General features: G+C 40.7%; 1 protein-coding gene across 5 annotated transcripts in view; it reads right to left on the minus strand.

The window, feature by feature from the left end:
- The window catches only part of rasgrf2a (Ras protein-specific guanine nucleotide-releasing factor 2a), a 70,127-nt gene that overhangs the window by 21,450 nt on the left and 25,723 nt on the right, over nucleotides 1-22,954 (minus strand). For 2 of the 5 annotated variants that reach the window (XM_036140629.1, XM_036140628.1), the window contains exons 6-18: nucleotides 12,706-12,785; nucleotides 11,970-12,163; nucleotides 9,625-9,734; nucleotides 8,969-9,087; nucleotides 8,724-8,887; nucleotides 7,273-7,339; nucleotides 6,779-6,915; nucleotides 6,602-6,684; nucleotides 5,278-5,526; nucleotides 5,001-5,093; nucleotides 4,410-4,918; nucleotides 1,997-2,122; nucleotides 738-827 (exon numbers count right to left, since the gene is read on the minus strand). In XM_036140629.1, the coding sequence (XP_035996522.1) occupies nucleotides 738-827; nucleotides 1,997-2,122; nucleotides 4,410-4,918; nucleotides 5,001-5,093; nucleotides 5,278-5,526; nucleotides 6,602-6,684; nucleotides 6,779-6,915; nucleotides 7,273-7,339; nucleotides 8,724-8,887; nucleotides 8,969-9,087; nucleotides 9,625-9,734; nucleotides 11,970-12,163; nucleotides 12,706-12,785 (2,021 nt within the window). Of the gene's footprint in view, nucleotides 1-737; nucleotides 828-1,996; nucleotides 2,123-4,409; nucleotides 4,919-5,000; nucleotides 5,094-5,277; nucleotides 5,527-6,601; nucleotides 6,685-6,778; nucleotides 6,916-7,272; nucleotides 7,340-8,723; nucleotides 8,888-8,968; nucleotides 9,088-9,624; nucleotides 9,735-11,969; nucleotides 12,164-12,705; nucleotides 12,786-18,875; nucleotides 18,931-22,954 lie in introns of all 5 variants that reach the window. The other 3 variants (XM_036140632.1, XM_036140630.1, XM_036140631.1) reach the window with 2 other exon arrangements.

The following is a 22,954-nucleotide window of genomic DNA, read 5'->3' on the forward strand; positions in this document are numbered from 1 at the left end:
TTCAACTTTTGATCGTTGTTAGCCTCACTGCAATAAGGGAAGTAAAAGTAAGTGAAATTGTCTTGAAATTAGTGTATTTATCCTTGATTTGAACAGGTAAATAAGGCTGTTTGCCAATGGAATGAGTATTTTGAACCCTAAAATAAGTTAATTAGATATACTGCACTTGAAAATAGATAATGGAGATGAGTTATTCTTATTTTAAGTGCAAACATATTTATTCCACCGGGAGATCTTTTAAGCTTACCTGCTAAAATCAAGGACAAATACACATTTTACTTACTTTTAGTTCTCTTTTTGTAGTGGCTGAAGTCTCATTTGAAATTATTCACTCTCAAAAGGTGATATTGTTTCTATATTTCAGATATTTATGCGTCATTACAACTATTTCTTAATATAAGTTATTAGTATAATAAGTGACTTAAATCATTTTCTCTTAACTTGAGACATGAACTTCTCTTTTGGATTTCTTTTACACTGCAGCTTTGGTTATACTTTAAGCCTCCAATTCTAAAAGACAAATGTCTAAAAGTAAAAAAGCTTATTAGATGATGGTCTTCACTCTTGCACTTGTAACAGAAATCTCTTACACAGACTGTCCCTTCCTTCCTGTTATCTTTAAATTACATTATGCTGCCATTTCAACTGCTCTATAACCCATAATGTAATTGTCAACACAACCAGAGTTCCCTCCCTCAGCTACATCCGCTGTGACCTTCATGACTGGACGTGCTCACCCTGCGAGCTGCTGTGCCCTGCGGCAGCTGTGGCGATGGCGAACGCCGACGCTGGCGACATGGTGCAGCGCGAGTTTTCACCGGCTGCTACTGCAAACAGCAAGAGATATAACATTGATGATTGAAAATCTGCTACAAGGGCTCTTAAGAGTTTAAACACTGCTGTTTTAGTAATGACTCATTTAAAAATATATTAAACCTGTGACTATCATGTGACATCTGTTCTGTACAATTCAAGTAAAAAAAATCTATATATTTGATAGTGAAAGAAAAATACACCTCAATTTTCAGTCAACATCATCAGTTAGAGAGAATCTGATGAACCTAAGACAAAATTATGCTGTCATAGATGGATCATTTGCATCCTTTAGTTTGCAGAGAAGTAATAAAAAGAATCATAATGATCTTGTTGTACAAAGTCATCAATTAGCACAAGGGTAAAAAAGGAAAAAATAAATATTCACATCACGATTATATACATGCTATGGAACTGTGAAGGGAAGCACCAATAAACATGGAACATCACGGTGACAACAACTGGACTTTTCTCCAAATCTGATCAAGTGTTAAATGTAAAACTAGTCAGCAAGGCTACCAAGAGGCCAGCAGCTGCACTGAAGGAGGTTCCAACTAGGCCCAGTTTTCTTCTCCCTGAGACGATGATCCTCTGTGGTTTCTATACTTCTAGACTAAGCCGCAAGGTTTTCTTTCTGCCCAAGCAAAACATACCAGCCTGGCATCTGGTGAAACCAAACTGAAACTAAAGGACTACAATCCTGATGGTCATGCCTGTCACAAAAACAACACTACACATCACCAAAAGACCACCATGTCTCCAGGGCAACATGATGGTGGCAGCATCACACTCTGGGTTTTTACGTTTCTTCTGACGGAACTGAGTTGTGGGTCAAGTTGGATGAACTTCTTAATCATTTCACTTTATTTTATAACATCACAGTGAGTCTGTATATACATGCAAAGAAAAAAGGAGCTTGAGGAAAGTAGATTAGGCAAATATTGCCAAGCTTAGATGTGTGACACTGTTAGCTCCTTCCCAGAGAAGGCTGACTGCTGATGTAGACTCAAAAGGGTTTTTGACGACTGATTTTCCCCCCTTGCAGCAGATTTGGTTGTTTCTTACTTGCATTATACAGCAGAAATGTCATTAAAAATCCTGCTATTTTACCAGGGTTGTGTAGACCTCTGAGAACCAGTATATACGCAATGTGGCAATGTGGTGTGCTTGTGCAATTCAGTACCTCCTGACTGTCTGTATCGGAGATGCCTCGGCGTGGACGGGGAGCGGCAGGGGGACAAGTCCCCTGGCTCGCTGCTGGATGGGGATTCAGGGATAAACTTGTCCAGGGATACTGATTCCAGGACAGCTGTTAACAAGAAAAGGTCAAGCATCCAATATGAATCCAGGTGACTTCCACATCACAACAAAACCAAGCTACAGTTGTGAGAAGTTCTTTTTTTTAGTTTTAAAACCCACCACAAAAAATGGTGAAAATATTGAAGAAGGGATAAGAAAAACACCTGCTGAAATCCAGGAACAGCAAAGATGAACTGTTTATTTAAACTCTGAATATTTAAGACTGTTTTAGTGAAACACCCGTATAAGAAATCACGTTTCAACCAGTTCTGCACCAGACTTGTGAGGAGGATTTACCATGCTGAAACTTCTCTGAATCTTCTCTGAAAAAGTACATAATGTGTGTGGTCCAGGATCTGTATAAAGGGTAACTATCATCCTATTGAATGAATGGAATCAGCAGTTTCAGCAGAGGGATCATTATTTTCATCTACGATAAGCCTGAACAGCGGTGGATTAATCTTTCTATTTGCCTCAGAGTGATCCTCACTGAGTGGATGCATCTGCAGGCTTTTTCCTCCTACGTTGGTCAGGATGCCGGGTGAGAACTTCAGTTTTGTTTTACACCCTGAAGTCTGCTGTTTGGCATCTTCTTCCTTTAATTATGACTCCATCATCATTAGACCCAGCACTTTTGTAAAAACTCACATCCATCATGAATCAATTTGTTTTTCAAGAATTACCTTAGTTGTTTAGTTGGCTCAAAATCCAAGTTTGCTTACTGGAATGGCGAGTCTGAGAACTCTTCTTTCTTCCTTTTGTGGTACTTTTGTACCTTTTGTGGTACTTTTATGTACACTACCATACTGCACTGATGCAGTAAATCATGCAAAATTAGCCCCCTTTTTTTTTAGCAGACCCACATTTCTGGATCAAAAATGTTTTTTTTTTTTTATTGCAATACATAATCTCAAAATTTTCAGAGAAACTGAATTATGGGTAAGCCCTAATCATCTAAACAAGCAGAACTACATACCTGAAATGTATCAGTCTGTGTGGACAGACTTTATAAATGAGATACTGATGATTTATCAATGTGCATCTGCACAGTGCTGAACTCTTGCATTGAGTGTCACAATTTAATGGGATAAATGTGGTTATAGATATGACTAACAATATATAGAGCCAACCGAATTCTTTACATAAATGCATGTATCCTACATTTCAACAGCTTGTGCTTCTGGCGGTAACAAAAACTTCTATCAGGGAGTACCTACGATTTCCCAGGATATCAGAAGGTCCAATATTGTAAAAATGTTTGACAAACATTTTACTACACAGATGATATAAAAATAAACTTTTTTTTTAAATTAAATAACCAGAGTTTACTTTCTTTGTGCTATTTCAACAATGATCTAAATATGTTTTTTATAAACTTTTGGGTGATGAGTTGCCATTTGAGATGCAGCTGCAGAGCTTCCTATTTCACCCATTACATCTCATTAGTCCCCTCTGTGTCTCCATCTCTTTCCTGTATTTTCATGTTCTCTCTCCTCCTTATGTTTTTTTTGTCTGGTACTCTCCTCCTGTTTTTATACTGATCATCCTTTGAACTGCTGCCAGATGTTAATCTAGCCTGATTATTCCTCTGCAGAGAAATGATGACCCATTTATGTCTTTCAGTTTGCCAAAGTCTGGTGTAATATCAGCAGCAAATGAATTATGCATATAGTTCCTCTACATATTTGTATATATATGTCAAACTTCCATACTACTCTAGACTCAAACATCCATTGCTCCCAGCCTCTTTAACCCATTTTCTATGAAACCTCAACGATGCTGAAAAACTGGTCCGTCTTTGCCTTTACTGCAATACCCTGCTCATCCTGCAAGGAATATCCAGACACTGTAGTACACACGGAACTGTGCTGCAAGAATCCTAACAAAGGTTTGGGCGGTGGATCTTATTACCCAAATTCTCCATAAACTTCATTGCGTCTCCATTTACCTACAGAATTCATTAGAAAATGTCCTCATCACCCACCATGGAAAAGCTCCTGAATACTCAGAAGACCTCTTCATATCCCACTTCATCCAGCCGCTCCCACAGACTTTGAAAAAAATAAAATAATATTCCAGCTTTTCTATACATTTTCAAAATGCTTAGGAACTCTTGTTGCCAGCAGTTTAAAGCAGCATCTGAAGTACAAGTCAAAAATATAAGCTTTTTTTACTGTCTTCAAAGCATACCATCCTTACAGTAACCTACTTGGAACTGTTGGTGGTGTGTGACTGTTAAATAATGCACATTGGGGACCGGCTAAGGGGGAATATTTCTCTGATCTTCAGTTTCTTACCCCTCCGGATGCTGCGCCTCAGCTTGCCACAGAAGGCATCGATGCGAGGCAGCTCTCCGCTGATGTCCTCCGCCGCAGCTGGACTTAGCTCTGGGGAGCTGGGACCCCGGCTGAGGTCCAGTGGGGCTTTGGTGGAGACGGGAGGCGGCGAGGAAACTCCAGAGGCCTGTGGGAGGCTGGGAGAGCGCGTGGCGGTGGGCGGAGGAGAGGAGAAGCCGAAAGGCAGCCTGGAGGAGCCGGGAGGAGGCGAGGAGATGGATGGACTGTGGCTGGAGGTGGGGGAGTTGGCTGCAGACGAGGACGGCGTCGTCGACAGATCCAAGGCCCCAACTTTCACACTGACGGGGGAGCTGAGGGAGAGCTTGCGGCAGTGCACTGGTGAGGAGGTGCGGGAGGGGATGGAGATGGGTGGCGGGGAGGAGAACTTGCGACAGAGTCTCGGGGATTTGTTGTTCAAGGGGTCAGTTGCCCAGGCGCCCTGACTGGTTGCGAAGAAGAGCTCCAGAGACCTGAAAGAAATCAGCGCAGTTAGTCTACAGCTCTGCTGAGAAGAATCACAAATCGATCCCCAGTCCTACTGATGGTATTTACTTGGACTGGTCCAAAGCCAGCAGTGTGATCTTGAGACTGTAGTCAGGACAGAGGGACATGACAGACAGACGGTCGTATGAGTGCTGCTCGATCCTGAGGCAGTGACAGCAATGTGAGGAAGATGAACGGGGAGGTGAACAACAAGAAAAGGTGGAGTGAATGAGAGGATGAACTGTTAGGTGTGAAGAGGATAGAAACACATTGAGGATGGGTGAATGGGATGAAATTTGGGATCAGGAGGAACATACGGACTCTTTTAACGAACAGTGAGCTGTACCTCACAGGAATGGATGTGAACGGCTTCTTGTAGATGTCGGCCAGCTTATCAATGACCACGGCAGCCGTAGTAAAGATCCTGTACGTGTGGAGGAAGGTGTTGAGGAAGTCGATGGAGAGGAAGCGCAGGTCCGTCAGGCGCTCCAGCAGCCGCTCAACGCTGGCATATCTGATCTGAGGGACCTTGCAGGAGTTCAGAGTCTTGCTGAAGCAAATGTCGACGTCGTCTTTATGCAGCCTGGCATCAGACCTGAGCAGAAAAACACCGTATTTGCCTTCAATTATCGTCTTTCATTGAGGACAAGCCTGGCAAAATGTTTTTCTTATTGTTATCAGGCCCTGATTCAGAATAAGTGAGTCCCGAATTCAATGGTTCATGTAGGAGAACCAGAGGTTGGAAGAAAAGAAGAGGCTGCTGGTAATAAATGAATAATAAAAATAATTGTTTTTTTTAGACAACAGCACAAGCTGCCAAAGATGAAAACTGTCACAGATCCTAAAGGCAAAATGCCGTTATCCATCATGAATCAATTTGTTTTTCAAGAATTACCTTACTTGCTCAGTTGGCTCAAAATCCAAGCATTTTTGGAAATGTTGGGTGTTGTGTGACTATTAACTAATGCTCACTGGGGCCTGGCTAAGTGGGAATATAAAGTCAAATTATACTGTTGCAAGTTTCCTGACAGAGATTGTGTTTTATCCTGCAGGTCGGAAAAGTTCAGTTTTGGGACTCATCTGAGCAGAGCACCTTCGTCCTGATGTTCGCCTTGGGCCCAACATGGCTTTGGCCAACTTCAAATGGTTTTTCTAATGTGTCGTCATGACGCTGTTTATTCACTAATGTTGTTAAACACATCTCCGGGGCCTTCACTGGAGTTATGAAATTAAATTACATAAAGGTTGACTTTATTTATTAATTAGATGACTTCTAAAGGCACCTGGCTGCGCTAAATTACATTTCGGGGTATTAAATCCAAGGCGGCTGTATGCTTCACATGCTTTTCAGATTTTTCTTAGTAAAAACAGTTGAAAAACACATTAAGTTGCACTTCATAAATATGCAGCACTTTGTGTTGGCCTGTTAAATGAAATCCCACAATGCATTGGTGTTTGTGGTGGTAACGTGAAACGTTTTAAGTGATATGAACACTTTTGTAAAGCACTATATGTGCATTCAGAAGCCAATTCATCTGGCTTTCTTTAAGCTATGCAACTAAATCTTCCATTTTAAAAATTATTTTAATTGACTGAATGTGTCTACGATGATGGGTGCTGCTGGGAGCTCTTAAGCAATGTCCACAGGTAGAATGAGATCATTTCCTTACTTGATCATGTGCGGCACAGAAACCTTAGAGTTCTCCTCAAACACGCTGGTCATCAGGCCGTTACAGCGGATGTTATCAATGCACTGGAGTGGATAGAAACGCAACAAAAACAAGGATGAGCACTCCTTACAGAAGGTCGGCTGAAGTCTGTCACAGTAGCTCTTAGTGCCGCGGTACCTGACTGATGTCGCTGGTCCAGGCAGCCTTCTCCTGGCGGGAAGGAGCTAGGAGAACAACACAGAAGCTCTGACCATCGGGGGGCTCCACCACGATTTTAAACTCCAGGTGACTGAAGCCTTGACCTGCAGCGTTGTCTGAAAAATGCACCAGGAAGCAACAAAAAGTTTATTCAGCTCAGCGTGGACACCCAAGAGCCGCCTGGCCTGTAACGTTTAGAACTCGCGTTAATCTGGAAACTGTCTAAAATGGCTTGTTGCATTTGTTGCAGTTTGTCAAAGTTGCAGAAAAACATTTCCAATAGTACCAATGCACCTTCTAGATTAATAGTTGTTTTTTTTAGAGCTAGTATTTTTTTCAGTTCTCTTTCCACCAGACAATGTTGCAGAGATGTTGACTGAATTCTGCAAAGTTTTCTGGGTACAAATCTGAAGCTCAGTGGTGACCTTGACATTCATTTCAGAAATAAGTAAAGATTGCAGCGGGATACTCACAGTCTTCATCACTGGCATCTAGTTCCTCAATCAGAGTGCACTCAATCAGGGACAGTGTTCCTCCCTGCTGTTAAGGAGAAAAACAACTTTAAGTCTTATTTGCTTTTAAATGGGCAGTATTGAAAAAAGAAACAAAGCACCTTCTATAGTATGTAAAGTATACAAATGAGATTTTATTTATTCTTGTTTTCTTTTACAAAGCTCTCCAGTGGCAGGTCTCCAGGTATGGATGAATTTTAGGCCCGGGTTGTTTAAAACTCTAGACACTAAAGGGCTGTCATGGTTGACACATTGGTCCCAAATTTTAAGAAAAGGGACTGGAAAGTGTGTTCAAATTATTGAAGGATCACAACTCTGAGCCTCCCACAGAAAAGCTTCCACTGGGGTGTTGGAGAGGGGGCTCAAACTGATCGTTGATCCTCAGATCCAGAGGGAGCAACCACAGCTTTTGTCCTGGCCGTGGAACTGTGGGCCAGATGTTTAACCTCTCATAATTGCTGGTCATGGCAGTATGCTTCTCCAACCTACATGGGTTTTGTGGATGTGGAGAAGGCCTACGACTGTGTCCCTTGAGATATTTTGTGGAGGTACTGTGGGAACATGGGGTATTTGGATGGGTTTTAAGGGCCACCCAAGCCTTTTCTGGCCAAAGCAAGCGCTGTCTCCGCATTCTTGGCAGAAAGTCGAGGCTGTTCCAAGTGTGCATTGGACTCTGTCACTGATCCTGTTTGCTGTGTTCATGGACAGGATCTTAAGGCATAGTCTTTGCAGAGGAGGGTGTCTGGTTTGGGTACCTCAGGATCTCATCTTTGCTCTTTGAGGATGATATAGTTCTGTTGGCTTCTTCAGGCCATGACCTCCAGAAAGCACTGGAGCAGTTTGCTGCTGAGTGTGAAGTGGCCAGGATGAGAGTCAGCTCCTCTAAGTCTGAAGCAACGGTCCTTGACTGGGAGAAGATGGACAGTCCTCTCTGGGTTTGCATCAGCCTTAGAGATAGGGTGAGGAGCTCTGTTATGTGGAGGGAGCTCACATAACAGATGTCCATCCTGATCAGATGGACATCTGATCAGGATTCCCCATGTGGAATCCTGATCAGATGTCCCTTAAGAGATGTTCCAGGCACCGGATACCCCGGGGAAGACCCAGGACACAAAGGAGGGACTAAATATCCGGTCTGGCCAGAGTCCCCCAGAATGAGCTGGCGGGATGTCTGGGGTTCCCTCCTGGACATGTTGCCCCTGCGATCCGGTCTTGGATAAGCAAAAGACAACATATGCAAGGATGGAACTTTCTAATACTGAAATATGACTCCACTAATTTATTTGCATGGTTTTTTTCATGTGTTTTTTACCCCAAAACTATTAATGCTGGAGTTTCTGCAGGATCTCCATTGAACTGCTGAACCTTAACAAAGCTTCACTATCTACAGAGTGTAGATAGCGGAGGTTTACCTTCAGCAAATGAAGCTTCCCTCCAGAGGTTCGTGTACAGATGAGGAAGTGTTTGGTGAAGAGAAAGCACTGCCTCTCTCCCTCCTTCCTCAGCGAGAGAGAGCCCAGGCGTACCTTACTGAGCATGCCCCGTTCGCTGCTGGACGGCAGTTGGATGAGAGAACCTGTTCATAGAGGAGTAAAGTAAAGAAAGAGTGTAGGAACATGGAAGGACAGGAAGAAACCTAAGGTGGTAAGAGGGTTACCTTGCCTGACGAAGGTCTGGCTTGTGTCTAACAGGATGTCGCATCCTTCAACGATCATCCTTTCAATGGCCAGATTCTTCCTGATGTTCTCCGTGTCGCTCACCTCATCGTGCATCATCCTGAACACACAAGCAGGGATCAGTGAGTGCATCCCTGCTCCTTATTCTAGGTTAAGTCAAACTCCGCATCACCTACACCAGAACCAGTAGCAGCTCAATAAAACCCAGATCTCAGTGATCCAGATCAAACACTGTTATTATTAGAACAGAATAACGTGTCAGAAAAGTTAGAGTCTATTTCTGCTCCAGCTATTTACATAGCATCGGAGTCATTTGCAAGATGGGGTCATGTAATATTTTGTGCATTCCAAACCCACGTCCATTTTCCTACTTGGTGTGCAACCGGATGAGGAGCTGTGGCTCAGTTAACCAAAAGTAGGTTAATCAGAACCAACATGCAAACTACATAACTGGATGTTTTCCTGGACCTTTTGTATTTACATGCAGCATAGTGATATTCATGTTAGGTTTCTGCAGCAGTGTAACAAGCTGAGTGAAATGTTGTTTTACTCCTTTTAAATAAAACTGTGCATTGTTTTCATGAAATCCTTATTTTGACTGAGCCCGGTCCACTCATGCTGACAATGCCATACTTACTTGGACAACTCTTCCAGTTTGGATTTAGCAAACTCCAGGCTCTTACGTTCCACATGCTCATGGGGTGTGTGCGCTAGCAGCTCGTGGAGGGTGATGATGTAACGAGGAATCTAACATTTTCAAAAATGTCACAAAAAAAAACAGAGACAAGAAGACATGAAAAAATCTAGCTGAATCTGAACATAACATGTCAGATATAAAGAAAATTGTGAAGTTGAACTGGTGTTCTTAAAGTTTAATATGTAAAATCACACGTGACATTTTAGCAATTTGAAAACAATTGTCTTGAAAGAACATTTTAAAATGTGTTAAAAGAAACGTTTTGGTGCTTTGTAATACAGAATGAGTTTGAATTTGACAACACATTCTACTAAGAGCTCCTCTGCTTCAATAGATTTATGGAGCTATACATTTCTACGTGCTCCAAGAGTATGTTTCCATATAAATAGCTTGTAAAATTAATCAAAGAAAATATCTGAAAGGCCACAGTAACTCAGCTGCATAGGATAACACAGCCATAAACCAAAACCTTGGGGAAACTTTTTGACTGGATCGCAGTGTTCTCAATGACTCCTCTGCCATCATTTCCAGAGAATTAGATTAACTTCAAATAAAGATTAGCTGCCCTAGTAAGATTTTCCTGACATTTAAATTCTTTTGTCAAAACTGTTCATATGTGGCAGCGAGGTCAAAAGGGTCCAAAGTGATCTCATTGTACAAAGGTATCAGAATGTTAAACAGAACATCACATACCGTGGCATCATGAAAACAATAATCGAAATTTGGAGAAAACAAGGAAAAAAAGAGAGTACAGTTTAAAAAACTGGACATTTCTCCAAAGTGGATTGAAAAGACAAGGGAAGCTGGTAAGGTAAGATGCTGAGAATGTGGCAAGAAGTGTGAATGTACTATGTTGTGCCTGGCTGTATGTGTTATATGTGTGCATCCTGAGCCAGAGTCTGTCTCAAAAACTTTAATAAATAAATGACCACGGTTCTTGATTTCTTTCTGACGAGTGTTTGTTATGTTCAACATGTGTCAGGAATCTCCTCTAGTCTTTGTACGTCTGGATATACAAGAAAAGGATTGTGTCTTGCAAGCCTGCTCTTGGGAGGCAAGAAAAAAGCCTTATTTCCAACGAAAACATTTAAGTCGGAAAAGCATCTTATAAAACCTTGTGGAAGAATGTGTCATTGTGTGACAAAAGGAAACCTGAACCTTTAGGGAAATATTCCAACATTTAATGTTAGTAAAAAAGAACATAGAACATGACCATGAGAGCACAATCCACAAAGGGAACCATGGTGGTGGCTGCATCATACCCCGGGTTTACTTGACTTGTGTTTGAACTGGGTTTGGTCAAAATCAGTGGCATTATGAACATATGCCATCCAGCTTTGACCAAAAACCATACGGTTTTACGGAAAGTTGAGGATGAAGAGGGATTCAATTAATAGCATGAATTTAAGTCCAAGCACACTACTAAATCCACAAAAATGCTTTCACCAGAAGAAAATCCTTGTTTTTGGAATGGCCTAGCCAGAGTCCAGGACAACAATCTGTGTGATCACCTGAAGAAGTTTGTGAACAAGAGATCATCTCAGTCTCAGAATTTCTAGATTGTTTTGTCAAGTAAAGGGGTCAAACATCGGCAAGTCAAGATGCTGATAGAAGACTGAATGCTGACATTGAATAAAAAGGTTTTAGGTTGCAAAAATGGATGCAGCGATGTCCTTGCAGTTATTTTTTAGTCAGATATATGTTATGATAAGGCTGGAAACTGTTTTTTATTATTATTCATCAAAATTGAACAAAGAAAATATGAGTTTTAAAACCAGTGTGAAAACTTTTATATCCACCGCAGGGATTTCAATGTTGCCCATCCATAACCCTGCAGGTGACACAGCAGCCAATAAAAACACCATCCCAGAGCTGACATTTTGGACAGCGTATCATCTTAGTGCTGTGTTGTAATAGAGTGAGTAAAAGACATTTTCTCATCAATCTAAAGTAAAGTTTAACATAAAGATAAATAAATGATAATATAATATAATATGATTGAACTTGACTTTGTAAAGTGCCTTGAGATGACATGTTTCATGATTTGGCGCTATATAAATAAAATTGAATTGAATTGAATTGAAAATGTACCAAGTTGAATCCAAAACACTGCATGTTTGACTCAATAATTTCAAGCTCCAACAATTATATGTTTGAAAATTTGAAATTCAAAAACGCCCCTACTCAACTATATCAGGCATAGTAGGGCTTAATATCATTAGATCCAACAGTGTAATTGTGTAGTCTTTGTTAAATGCGTGACATTGTTCTAAAGTGTGCAGTACCTGGAACATGGGATAGGTGAGGAATGTTTCCAGCATGCGGCCCTCACAGCCAGCGTTGGATTCATACTGTTTCAGCAGCTTGTCAAAGTCTCTGTTCTGCTTGCAGTTTGCCAGCACCTGTAGGCTGTACTGATGGTTGCGCACAAACTCCTGGTAAATGTTCAGCATGGGCAGCAGGATGTCAAACAAGTCCGCTGGGAGGGAAACACACAACAACCAGCGCACAGACTTTAGCATATCCAGAATAACAGAAATGGAGACAAAAACAATAAATTCTACTTGAGACAACATTTGCAGGACATAAATGCATGTTTTCATGCGGTTATATAGCCGTGAAAGTTTGTAGCTGTGAAGAACCATCCATTTCTAATGCAATGATTTGTTTGCAAATTACTTTCCAGGAATGATCTGTTTAGTGACTGAAGAGTGAAAACACAACGTGAAAATGACAAACTTCAACAAAAACAAATCCCACTTTCAAACTAGGGCAAGTTAATTCTACATTGTAATTTGACAATGCTCAACATTTCTTTTTGCTGCAGAAATATTAGCAAAAATATTAATAAAAGTACATTTTTGTTGAAGTTCTTCAAGTTAGGAACTGTTGTCTGAAAGTTAATACAGTCTAAAATGTTGCTTTCCATCGTGATGTGTGGGGATGTTTTATAGTTTGGAAGTAAAGGTCTAAGCATAGCCACTAAATTGAGAACAGAACTGTGAGGTCTATGGTACTCACCTAGAACCAGTGTGGGCCAGTTAGCGATCCGAGCCATCAGCCCTTGGTGGAAGATCTCATGCAGAAACATGATGGTCTCACTGCAATTTAAATACATTGTTGTGTTGCAGTTTGAGGCTTGCACTAAACAAAAGACAATCCACATTTTATCATGCCTGAATACTTTAGAATCCATAAGCATGTCTGTTAACATTTTCCACTTCTTACTAAAAAGGGAGGTATAGGTATAGGTAGTTTTAAGAACATAGTATATCAAATTAAATGGATTTCAAATGTTTGAATTTAAGACTTATGGTTGATTTGTGTTCCAATAAAGCTAATCATGAAGACAAGTGACTGAAACGTTCTTAAGTGCTTGTATGAAAGTATTTAAAGATGCACAGAGAAATCAGCTGGAGAGTGGAGCCTGCCAGTCAAAAACATAAACGGGATTTTTTTCCACCACTGTAATATCTATGCACTATCAGGCCGTTGGAACAACAGCTTTGGTGTGAAAGCTGTTTTAGGATGAGTGAGCTCTTATATAAATAATATAAAAGTCAATTGTATTTTATACAAAGGGCTGTTCATTCAGATTGCCATGAGAGAGAACCAGGTTCTGGTCTGGTCTGGTGGCTGCTGGTCATTTTGCTCCTTCACACTCTTACAGCTTTGTTATTTTGGTTATTAAAAGGAGTCGATTTGTTCCCGTTTTGCAGAGTTGATGAACAAACTGACCTAGAACTGAATTCAGTAGAATTCAAAAGCCTATTTCTAAAACTTCAGCAGATTTAAGCAGACTTCAAAGCTGAATAAAAATCCAGCAAAGTAGCTCTGATTTCTGAATTTGGAGTCTCCAAATGGTAAAGGTCCACATACTCAACGAAATACACACAAAGACAGCTGTTTTCACTTAGTAATAGTAGGTACACCTGGTCTGGCGTTCTGTTAACTGTGACATCATCCAGAGAAGACGGCTCACCCGCTATTACCATCTAATGTAGAACAGATTACTGGATCAATGTGTGCTTCTGTGCTTTTTTGTCTCTCTTGTTGTGTCTCTGCTCTGTCTTCCGTAACCCCCAGTCGGTCGAGGCAGATGACCGTTCATACTGAGCCCGGTTCTGCTGGAGGTTTTCCTTCCCGTTAATGGGGAGTTTTTCTTCCCACTGTTGCTTCATGCTTGCTCAGTATGAGGGATTGCAGCAAAGCTATGGACAATGCAGACGACTCTCCCTGTGGCTCTACGCTTCTCCAGGAGTGAATGCTGCTTGTCGGGACTTTGATGCAATCAACTGGTTCCCTTATATAGGAAAATTTTAAAGTGCCTTGAGATGACATGTTTCATGAATTGGCGCTATATAAATAAAATTGAATTGAATTGAATTAACGGTACTAATCGCTAATTTAAAATGCTACAGATAATTTAAAATGTAAATATTATTATCAGTTTGTATTTATTAGAAATTAGTAAAATCCAATGATTCTGCTAGCAAGATAAATAATTAAGTATACACAGCAAGAAGACCACAACAATTTTAATAGTGCTTATTGTAGAAGCAGAACTGACTAAAACTGGCAGGTCAAAGATTCACTAAACACATACAGGACTGTCTCAGAAAATTTGAATATTGTGTTAAAGTTCTTTATTTTCTGTAATGCAATTAAAAAACATGAAATGTCATACATTCTGGATTCATTACAAATCAACTGAAATATCGCAAGCCTTTTATTGTTTTAATATCGCTGATTATGGCTTACAGCTTAAGAAACCCAAAAATCCTATCTCAAAATATTAGAATATCGTGAAAAAGTATACTAGTAGGCTATTCAACTAATCACTTGAATCGTCTAATTAACTCGAAACACTGCAGGGTTTCCTGAGCCTTGAAAAACACTCAGCTTGGTTCAGTAAACTAAATCACAAGTATGGGGAAGACTGCTGATCTGACTGCTGTCCAGAAGACCGTCATTGACACCCTCCATCAGGAGGGTAAGACACAAAAAGAAATTTCTCAAAGAGCAGGCTGTTCACAGAATGCAGTTTCAAAGCACATTCACAAAAAGTGTGTTGGAAGGGGGAAATGTGGCAGGAAACGCTGCACAACCAAGAGAGGTGACCACAGCCTTAACAGCATTGTGAAGAAGAGCCGCTTCCAGAATTTGGGGGAGCTTCAAAGACAGTGGACTGAAGCTGGAGTCCAGGTATCAAAAGCCCCTGTTCACAGACGTGTCCGGGAAATGGGCTACAATAGCCGTATTCCCATGGTCAAGCCACTTCTGAACTCAAGACAACGGAAGAAGCGTCTGACTTGGGCTATGGAAAAGAAGCACTGGACAGTTGCAGAATGGTCCAAAGTCCTCTTTTCAGGCGAAAGCAAATTTTGTATGTCGTTTGGTAGTCAAGGCGCCAGAGTCTGAAGAAAGGCTGGAGAGGCGCAAAATCCAAGTTGCTTGAAATCCAGTGTGAAGTTCCCACAGTCAATGATGGTTTGAGGAGCCATGTCAGCTGCTGGTGTTGGTCCACTGTGTTTCATCAAGTCCAGAATAAATGCAGCTGTGTACCAAGAGATTTTAGAGCACTACATGCTGCCATCTGGTGAAAAGCTCTATGGAGATTATGATTTCATTTTGCAGCATGATCTGGCACCTGCCCACAGTGCCAAAACCACCAGTAACTGGTGTACTGACCATGGCATTACTGTCCTTGATTGGCCTGCCAATTGCCCTGACCTGAACCCCATAGAGAATTTGTGGGGTATTGTGAAGAAGAAGCTGAAAGACACCAGAGCCAACAATGCAAATGAGCTAAAGGCCGCTATTGAAGCATCCTGGGCATCCATAACACCTCAGCAATGCCACAGGCTGATTGCCTCCATGCCACGCCGCATTGATGCAGTAATCTGTGCAAAAGGATTCCCAACCAAGTACTGAGTGCATTAATGGACATTTTCAAATGTTTGATTTTGTTTTGCTGTTATAATTTTTTTTTACTTGGTCTGAGGAAATATTCTAATATTTTAAGATAGGATTTTTGAGTTTTCTTCAGCTGTACGCCATAATCAGCAATATTAAAACAATAAAAGGCTTGTGATATTTCAGTTGATTTGTAATGAATCCAGAATGTATGACATTTCATGTTTTTTAATTGCGTTACAGAAAATAAAGAACTTTATCACAATATTCTAATTTTCTGAGACAGTCCTGTATGTCTGATCTGTGCATCTCTGAAATAATCAGGCATTTTGGAGCAGTTGTGAATCATCTGATCGGTTCTTTGGGACAGAACAGCAACGATCAAAGCACCGGATCTCACACTGTGAGTAGAAATGATCTTCTGTGGGAAAAGTCTTTGGGAATTAGAACAAGGAAAGTCAGAAACCTCTCCTCCCACATCAATGTTTGTTATTACCACACTAACCCATCAGTTAGTACCAAGCTAAGAATGTAATCAAATTCAACTGAAGGAAAAAATTGTGGACACTTGTATAGCTCACTGTATTCAGTGTAATAGCATGCTGCCATGTCCGTTTTAAGGAAGAACATTCATCAGATGCAAATACTAACAATTTTTTTTCATATGACAAAATGAAAATTGGTACTTATTTGACCAATTATGAAAAGATTTGTATGTAACTGAGTAAATATCACTTTGCACTTTGTGTGATGAGCAAAGTGATAAAACTGGAGTCTAAAGGAGGAGGACATGTTGTCAATCGCTTAATGTGCGAACACTTCAATCATTTGCAAGAGAGTTTTCATCAGGTCAGAAACTTGTGTTAACAGAAGTGTGTTTGTAACATGTAACAGATTATGAACTGATGGTTTGTTGATTTTCAGCAGGGGGTGATAGCCCTCACAGCTTTAGGAAAGATGGAAAGCTGTGACGGTTTGTCCCACTTACTTATGGAAGGATTGTACTTCCTTATGGGAAAGAGTTAAATATTTAACTCTTTAAAGAGCTATTCAACTCTTTAGTCCTGATGATTTATTGTTAACTTGCAATCTACTTCTCCTTACCTTACATTTTCCAGTAACTCTTAAAATGCACACACGCGCGCACGCGTGCACACACACACACACGTATATATATTAATATATTTTAGTGTTTATGTACATCCATTTTCCTGTAAAACATTTTGAAAAACCTTTTGCATCAATGTGGCTGTGTGAATGAAAATACAGTATAGTAATAGTAATATCATCTTTATTGTCATTGAAACATACATTACAACGAAATTTGTTCTCTGCTTTTAACCCATCACCCTTGGGGAGCAGTGGGCTGCCATTTGCGGCGCCCGGGGAGCAATCTGGGGTTAAGGGTCTTGCTCAGGGACCCAGAGTGCCAGGACCGGGGATCGAACCGGGTACTTGCAACCTTCTCTGACTGTAAGCACGCTGCTCTAACCACTGGGCCACGACCCCTAGCAGTACCTTGTGTTTCTTAAGTTTCAACATGTCCATTTGATTACACAGCTTGGGCTGCTCTGACACAGGGAGGTCATTTTTTCTCCTTGTATGTGTCTTTACAAGAAAACATTTTCTCTATTTTCAGACAAAAACTCAAAGCCTACAGCAGATAGCACTGATTGTTTAAAGAGGGTGTTAGTACAACGGAGTCCTGAGTAGAGCAAATAAGTTGAATAACACCAGCTTTGCAATCTTGTCTCACTGCCTGCTTTTTGCCTCACTAATCCTTGGAATCTAGCCAGAAGCTCCTAACAGGCCATCAACCGTCAGATAGCACGCACCACTAATAGACTGGGATTTACACACAAAGACACAAAGGCCAGATATCAGAAAGAGGAGACAAAAACAAATCTATAAACACTTACTATAGTTGATAAATTGAATTTGCAGTGATTTGCAGAAGCGATCAGGCCAAAATCAGCCCCCTTTGATCTTTTCACATTTTGTCAAGTTACAAATACAAACTATAATATATCTTTATACCAATACAAGGTATAACTGAAGTGGAAGGAAAATATCAATTAAATATGATTTTTGTATTTAGCCTCCCAGCAATGATTCCTTTAGGGGTATGTCTCTACCAGCTGTAAACATCTGCAATTCTGGTGTATTCGTCTTTGCAACATTGTTCAAACTTAGCGAAACTGGGTGAACAGCACCTGTGAGCATCAATTATCTAATCTTGCCCCAGACTCTCAGTACGATTAAGGCATGGACTTTGAACTAACATGAATATGCTTTATCTAAACCAGGCATGTCCAAACTGTGGCTGGTGGACCATTTGTGGCCCCTGGACTGATTCTGTGTGGCCCCCAACTGCAATTCAAGAATGGCCCACCAGCACAGGTGGGTGATGCAGACAGAGACCTTTTTATTTTTAATTAGGACAAAACTCTAACAGACAAGTTCAATTTTTCTTACAACTGACAATGTCAATGTTGACAAATGTTTTTACATTCTCCTTAATTTCATAGTAAATATGACCATATCTATAGAATGGCTTTTACTCAAATGCAGACTTTGTGCACCAAAATTTGCTTTAAGTTATTCATTAAAATTGTCCAAATAACCCAAATACTGTTCTTACTGCTGAAAACAGACATTTTCTTTTCAGTCAAGCCCAACAAAATTTGCAAACTGGATGAGTAGCTTTTAAAGAAGGCAAATGTGTAAAAACCCTTTTCAAGTTTTAGATCAACAATGATTTACAGAGGCTTGTTTCTAAGAGGCTTGTATAAGGTTTGTTTGTGAGATTAAAAGCGCATTTTGAAATAACGACAACCTTTAAGTCGGTGTTAAACATACTTTTCATTAAGCTCCCATTTATGCACTAAACATTTTGCTTTTCTAGTGGTCTGATGCAATTTTCTAGTCTTAAATGCTGTGTTTTTATTATCTAATATCATAATTAACAGAAATAAAGGCTTTAAAATTTCATCAGTCTGTAGTAATCTATATAATGTGTTTAGTGATAGGAATTATTGAAATAAATGAATATATTTCTAACATTTATTAAAGATAACTGAATATTCGTTTTTATTATATGTTTTGACCTTTGAGTACTTTGGACTTTTGGCCCATGTGACGAAAAGTTTAGACACCCCTGATTCAAACCATTCAATGGTAGCTCTGACTGCATGCTTAGCGACCTGCTGGAAGGTTAACATCTGCCTCAGATTAAAGTCATTTGTGCCTCTAAGAGGTTTTCTTCCAGCACTGACCTGTATTTAGCTCCAACAATCCTCCCATCAACTCTGACCAGCTTCAGTGTTCCTGCTGGAGAAAACATCTTTACGGCATAATGTTGCACAGTGGGGGTGGTATATTCATGGTGATGGACAGTGTCAAGTTTCCATCATTTTAGCCTGCTGGCTAAAATGTTAGATTTTGGTCTCATATGACCAGAGCATCTTCTTCCACGTGTTTGCTGTGCCCCTTAAAACCCCTCTAAGGAAACAATAAGCAAGACTTCTTATGACTTCCTTCTTGCCATTCTTTAATAAAGGCCAGTATAATGGAGTTCACAACTAATAGTTGTCCTCTACATCTCCAGCAGAGCTCTTCATGGCTGCTTCTCTGATTTATGCTCTCCTTGACAAGCCTGTCAGTTTAGGTGGACAGTCTTGGCAGGTTTGAAGTTTTCCCAATCTCTTTCCATTTTTAGATGATGTACTGAAGCTTTCACGCCGACCTGCCTGCTGTTTGTACTCTAACAAACCTCTGAGGCCCGAAACTGAACAGCTCCATTTATATCCGGATGAAATTGTGCAATGGTGAACTGTAGTTGCTAATTTGGTGACTTCTTAAAGGTGCATAGCCACATTTTTTGACTTATAATATTTATATGTCAGTAGCTCACTCCGGTTGTATAGAAAGTTTTTATGAAAGATTATCATGTCTCACTGGCGTATTAGTTGTTATTTTGGTGTTTTATGCTTTGGTTTTGCTCGATTTGTTAGTAAATAAAGCCTTTCGTGTTTATTTATGATATAAACTGAAGTAGGTTACTGGGCATGCACAGCAGGGAATAAAACAAGGAAGCTGCTAACGGCTATTAGTAGGGCTGGGCAATATGGACTACAATAATACCAATAGGCTAATTTCCAATATACAATACTTATCTTAATATAAATAACTACCGTATTTTCCGGACTATAAGTCGCAGTTTTTTTCATAGTCTGGCCGGGGGTGCGACTTATACTCTGGAGCGACTTATGTGTGAAATTATTACACATTTTTACCAGTATATCATTACACCTGTTATTTTCACACCAAACCGCAAGAGGGCGCTCTAGGCCTGTGTTGAATCAGACGTAAGCGACGTAGAAGCGGAAGTGCTGCAGCTCCTACCTCCGGAGTTAACGGAGTTATTTGAAAGTGACACGGAGGATAACGATTTCACTGGATTTTAGTTATTTGGAGTGACACGGGCGCTTTGGTTAACTTCTTCGCATGTTATTTATGCTATAGTTATCTGAATAGCTTTTAAAGGCATACTATGCAACATTTTTCAGTTAATTAATATGTTCCATGTTCCGTTTTGGATGATTAAATGAGTCATTTCAGGTTGAACTAAGGTTTTCTCGGCAGCCCTGGTGGTCTGTAGGGGAAATACCGCACTTACAATTGCAGGAGCAGTCGGCCCGCACTCACAGGCTCAGAAGTCTGTGCATCGCGAGAGTCGGTCTTGCTTTACGGCGAGAACTGCTACACGCCCGCAGTGAAAGGTGTGCTCGTTGGTAGCGCAGTGGCGATATTTGTGCAGTTATCATGGCGGAACCAGCGAGAAAACAGCGAAAGCCCATGTTGGAGCAGGCAAGAAAGATGAAAATGGCTCTGGACAGAGAGAGGAGTCGTACACGGGTGAACATAGAAGGCTGCAAGGCTGACGCGGACCTCGCGTTTCTGCTGATGCGATTGTAAGTAACATTGTAGGGTTTCCCTCACGCTACTGCCTCGCCGACATTCCAAAAAAATAATAATAAAAAAATAAAACTAACTGGATATGCGTGCCGCTCCGCTCCGCCGGTCAGCGGTGCAAAGTTTGTCTCCCCCCCGCTCTGCTCAGCCGGTCAGCGGTGCAAAGTTTGTCTCCCCCCCGCTCCGCTCCGCCGCTCAGCGGTGCAAAGTTTGTCTTCCCCCCCCGCTCCGCCGGTCGTCCCAAATTCCTAGGGGAAACACTGCATTGGAATGGTTTCTCTCTCTCTGTGTGCATGTTCATACTTTCACTGTGTTAGTCATTGTTTGTACTGCCGTTTTTTCGACTTTTGTATTCGTTGTGTTCGCCTGTCTGCTAAGCTCAAAACAACCGCGCCTGGCTTGACGGAAAAACCAGGAGAACAGCTGAGCATCTTTATGACAGTGCACTTTTACTTTCGCCCTCTGGGGGGAGCCTCGCTGGAAAATCAACCCCGGTTGCATAGTATACCTTTAATATGTTATGTTAACATACCAGGCACGTTCTCAGTTGTGTCATGTAGCGTAAGCTAACCGTACAATTATTCAGCCTGTTGTTGCCTCCGTTCTATTTTTATTTAAAATTGCCTTTCAAGATGACATGTCTGTTCTTGATGTTATATATTATCAAATAAATTTCCCCCAAAAATGCGACTTATACACCAGTGCGACTTATATATGTTTTTTCCTTCTTTATCATGCATTTTATGGCTTGTGCGACTTGTACTACGGAGCGACTTATTGTCCGGAAAATATGGTATATAAACATAAGGCTAAAACACTATCTTGAATAAACAGTATGTTGTAAGAGTGAGGAATATCAACATTGACAAGACAAATTGATCAAAAATACTCTTAATATGCTCAAAAATAAAAAATAAATTACTTTAAAATACTTGTATTTATTTAAAAAGTATTAAATATTTTACCTGAATCCAAACTACATTAATCATTTTTTTATATTCTCAATTTTAACCAAAAGATAGCAGAGACACCCACAGTGGATGAGGTGAATAAATGACAGAGGCTGAGTGTGAATCAGTTCCAGGGAGGGATCTATTTAAGTGCAACAGTTTCAGAGAAAAAAAAGAATATCATTACTCATTAAAAATTATGTTTATAATATTTCTGCATCCCGCTTTGTAATGTAGTGAAAGTTTTGCTCATACGTGACTCATTTTCAATGGGAAACAGACAAGTGGGTCTTGTCTCTCTGACTTCAGCACGAGGCTGACTGACTGAGCGCCTGTCAGCGCATTCCAAGTGGGAGGGGCTCACAACTGCACTCGCTGTTTATTGAGGAGACAGTAAACTCAGAGCGATCTGTGCTTTTACTTGTATTTTACTCAAACAACACAGAAAAAGATGTGTTAAATTTGATGTTTGTCACTTCTGAATAACAGATTCGCTAACAGAGTCTGTAAAGGTACTAAATAGTTGGCATCAGTGTTGATGAAAGTAAGTGAGGTGAACATGTGAGAGCAGAACGTTAGCCCCTCCCATCAGTACCCTTGGCGTCTGTTTCTTACGGTGGAAAAGATCGGCGAAACAATGTTGTGTGGGTTGAAGCCTCCCTGAAAATTTTAATACGACCTTAAAGGTACTGTTAAGACCAATAAGGTTGAAGCTTGTTGGGCAGCGAGGGCCGTCCAGTGTGGCTCTGGTGCTGTTTTTATACCTAATAATTATAACGTAAGATCGACCATCTCGATATAAACGACACACTCGGGGGACATACCAGTGTTGTAGTACTCGAGTCCGAGACTCGAACTCGAGTCCGAGTCATTAGCTAAATTTAGAGACTCGTGACTTGACTTGGACTTGAGCACTGATGACTCGAACTTGGACTCGGACTCCTACATTCAGATCATTCTGACTCGAAGATTGAGAAAAAGACTCGACTTTTTTTATATCATTAGGCTATAATTTTAAGATGTCATTAGAATATTATTTGATGTATGATTTTAATATCTAAATGTCGTACCGCGCACGTGACGTCACCATCTCATGAGCAACGCCCCTTGCCGCTAAGGAAGGGCAAACAGTGTGAGAGCGCACGTAGCAACCAGCCATTACACATGCAACAGATACAACGATATGACCGACTTTTCAGCTGTTAAACTTTCACAAAAGGATGTCCAGGCGCCCATTTCACTGGTAGAACTGCGGAACAACATACCAACGTTCAGCTCAAACGATGGCTTGAGTGTCGAGGGCTCGGGAAGACTGGGAAACGGGCTGAGTTGATAGAAAGGTAAGTCGATGTCTTTCTCCTGCTCGGTGTTCATGGCGTGATCGGCCGTTTTTTTTTTTCTGTTTGTAGTCACCGTCCAGGAATCGGTAT

Source organism: Fundulus heteroclitus, chromosome 8 (genome assembly GCF_011125445.2).
Source record: "Fundulus heteroclitus isolate FHET01 chromosome 8, MU-UCD_Fhet_4.1, whole genome shotgun sequence".
Lineage (NCBI taxonomy): Eukaryota > Metazoa > Chordata > Actinopteri > Cyprinodontiformes > Fundulidae > Fundulus > Fundulus heteroclitus.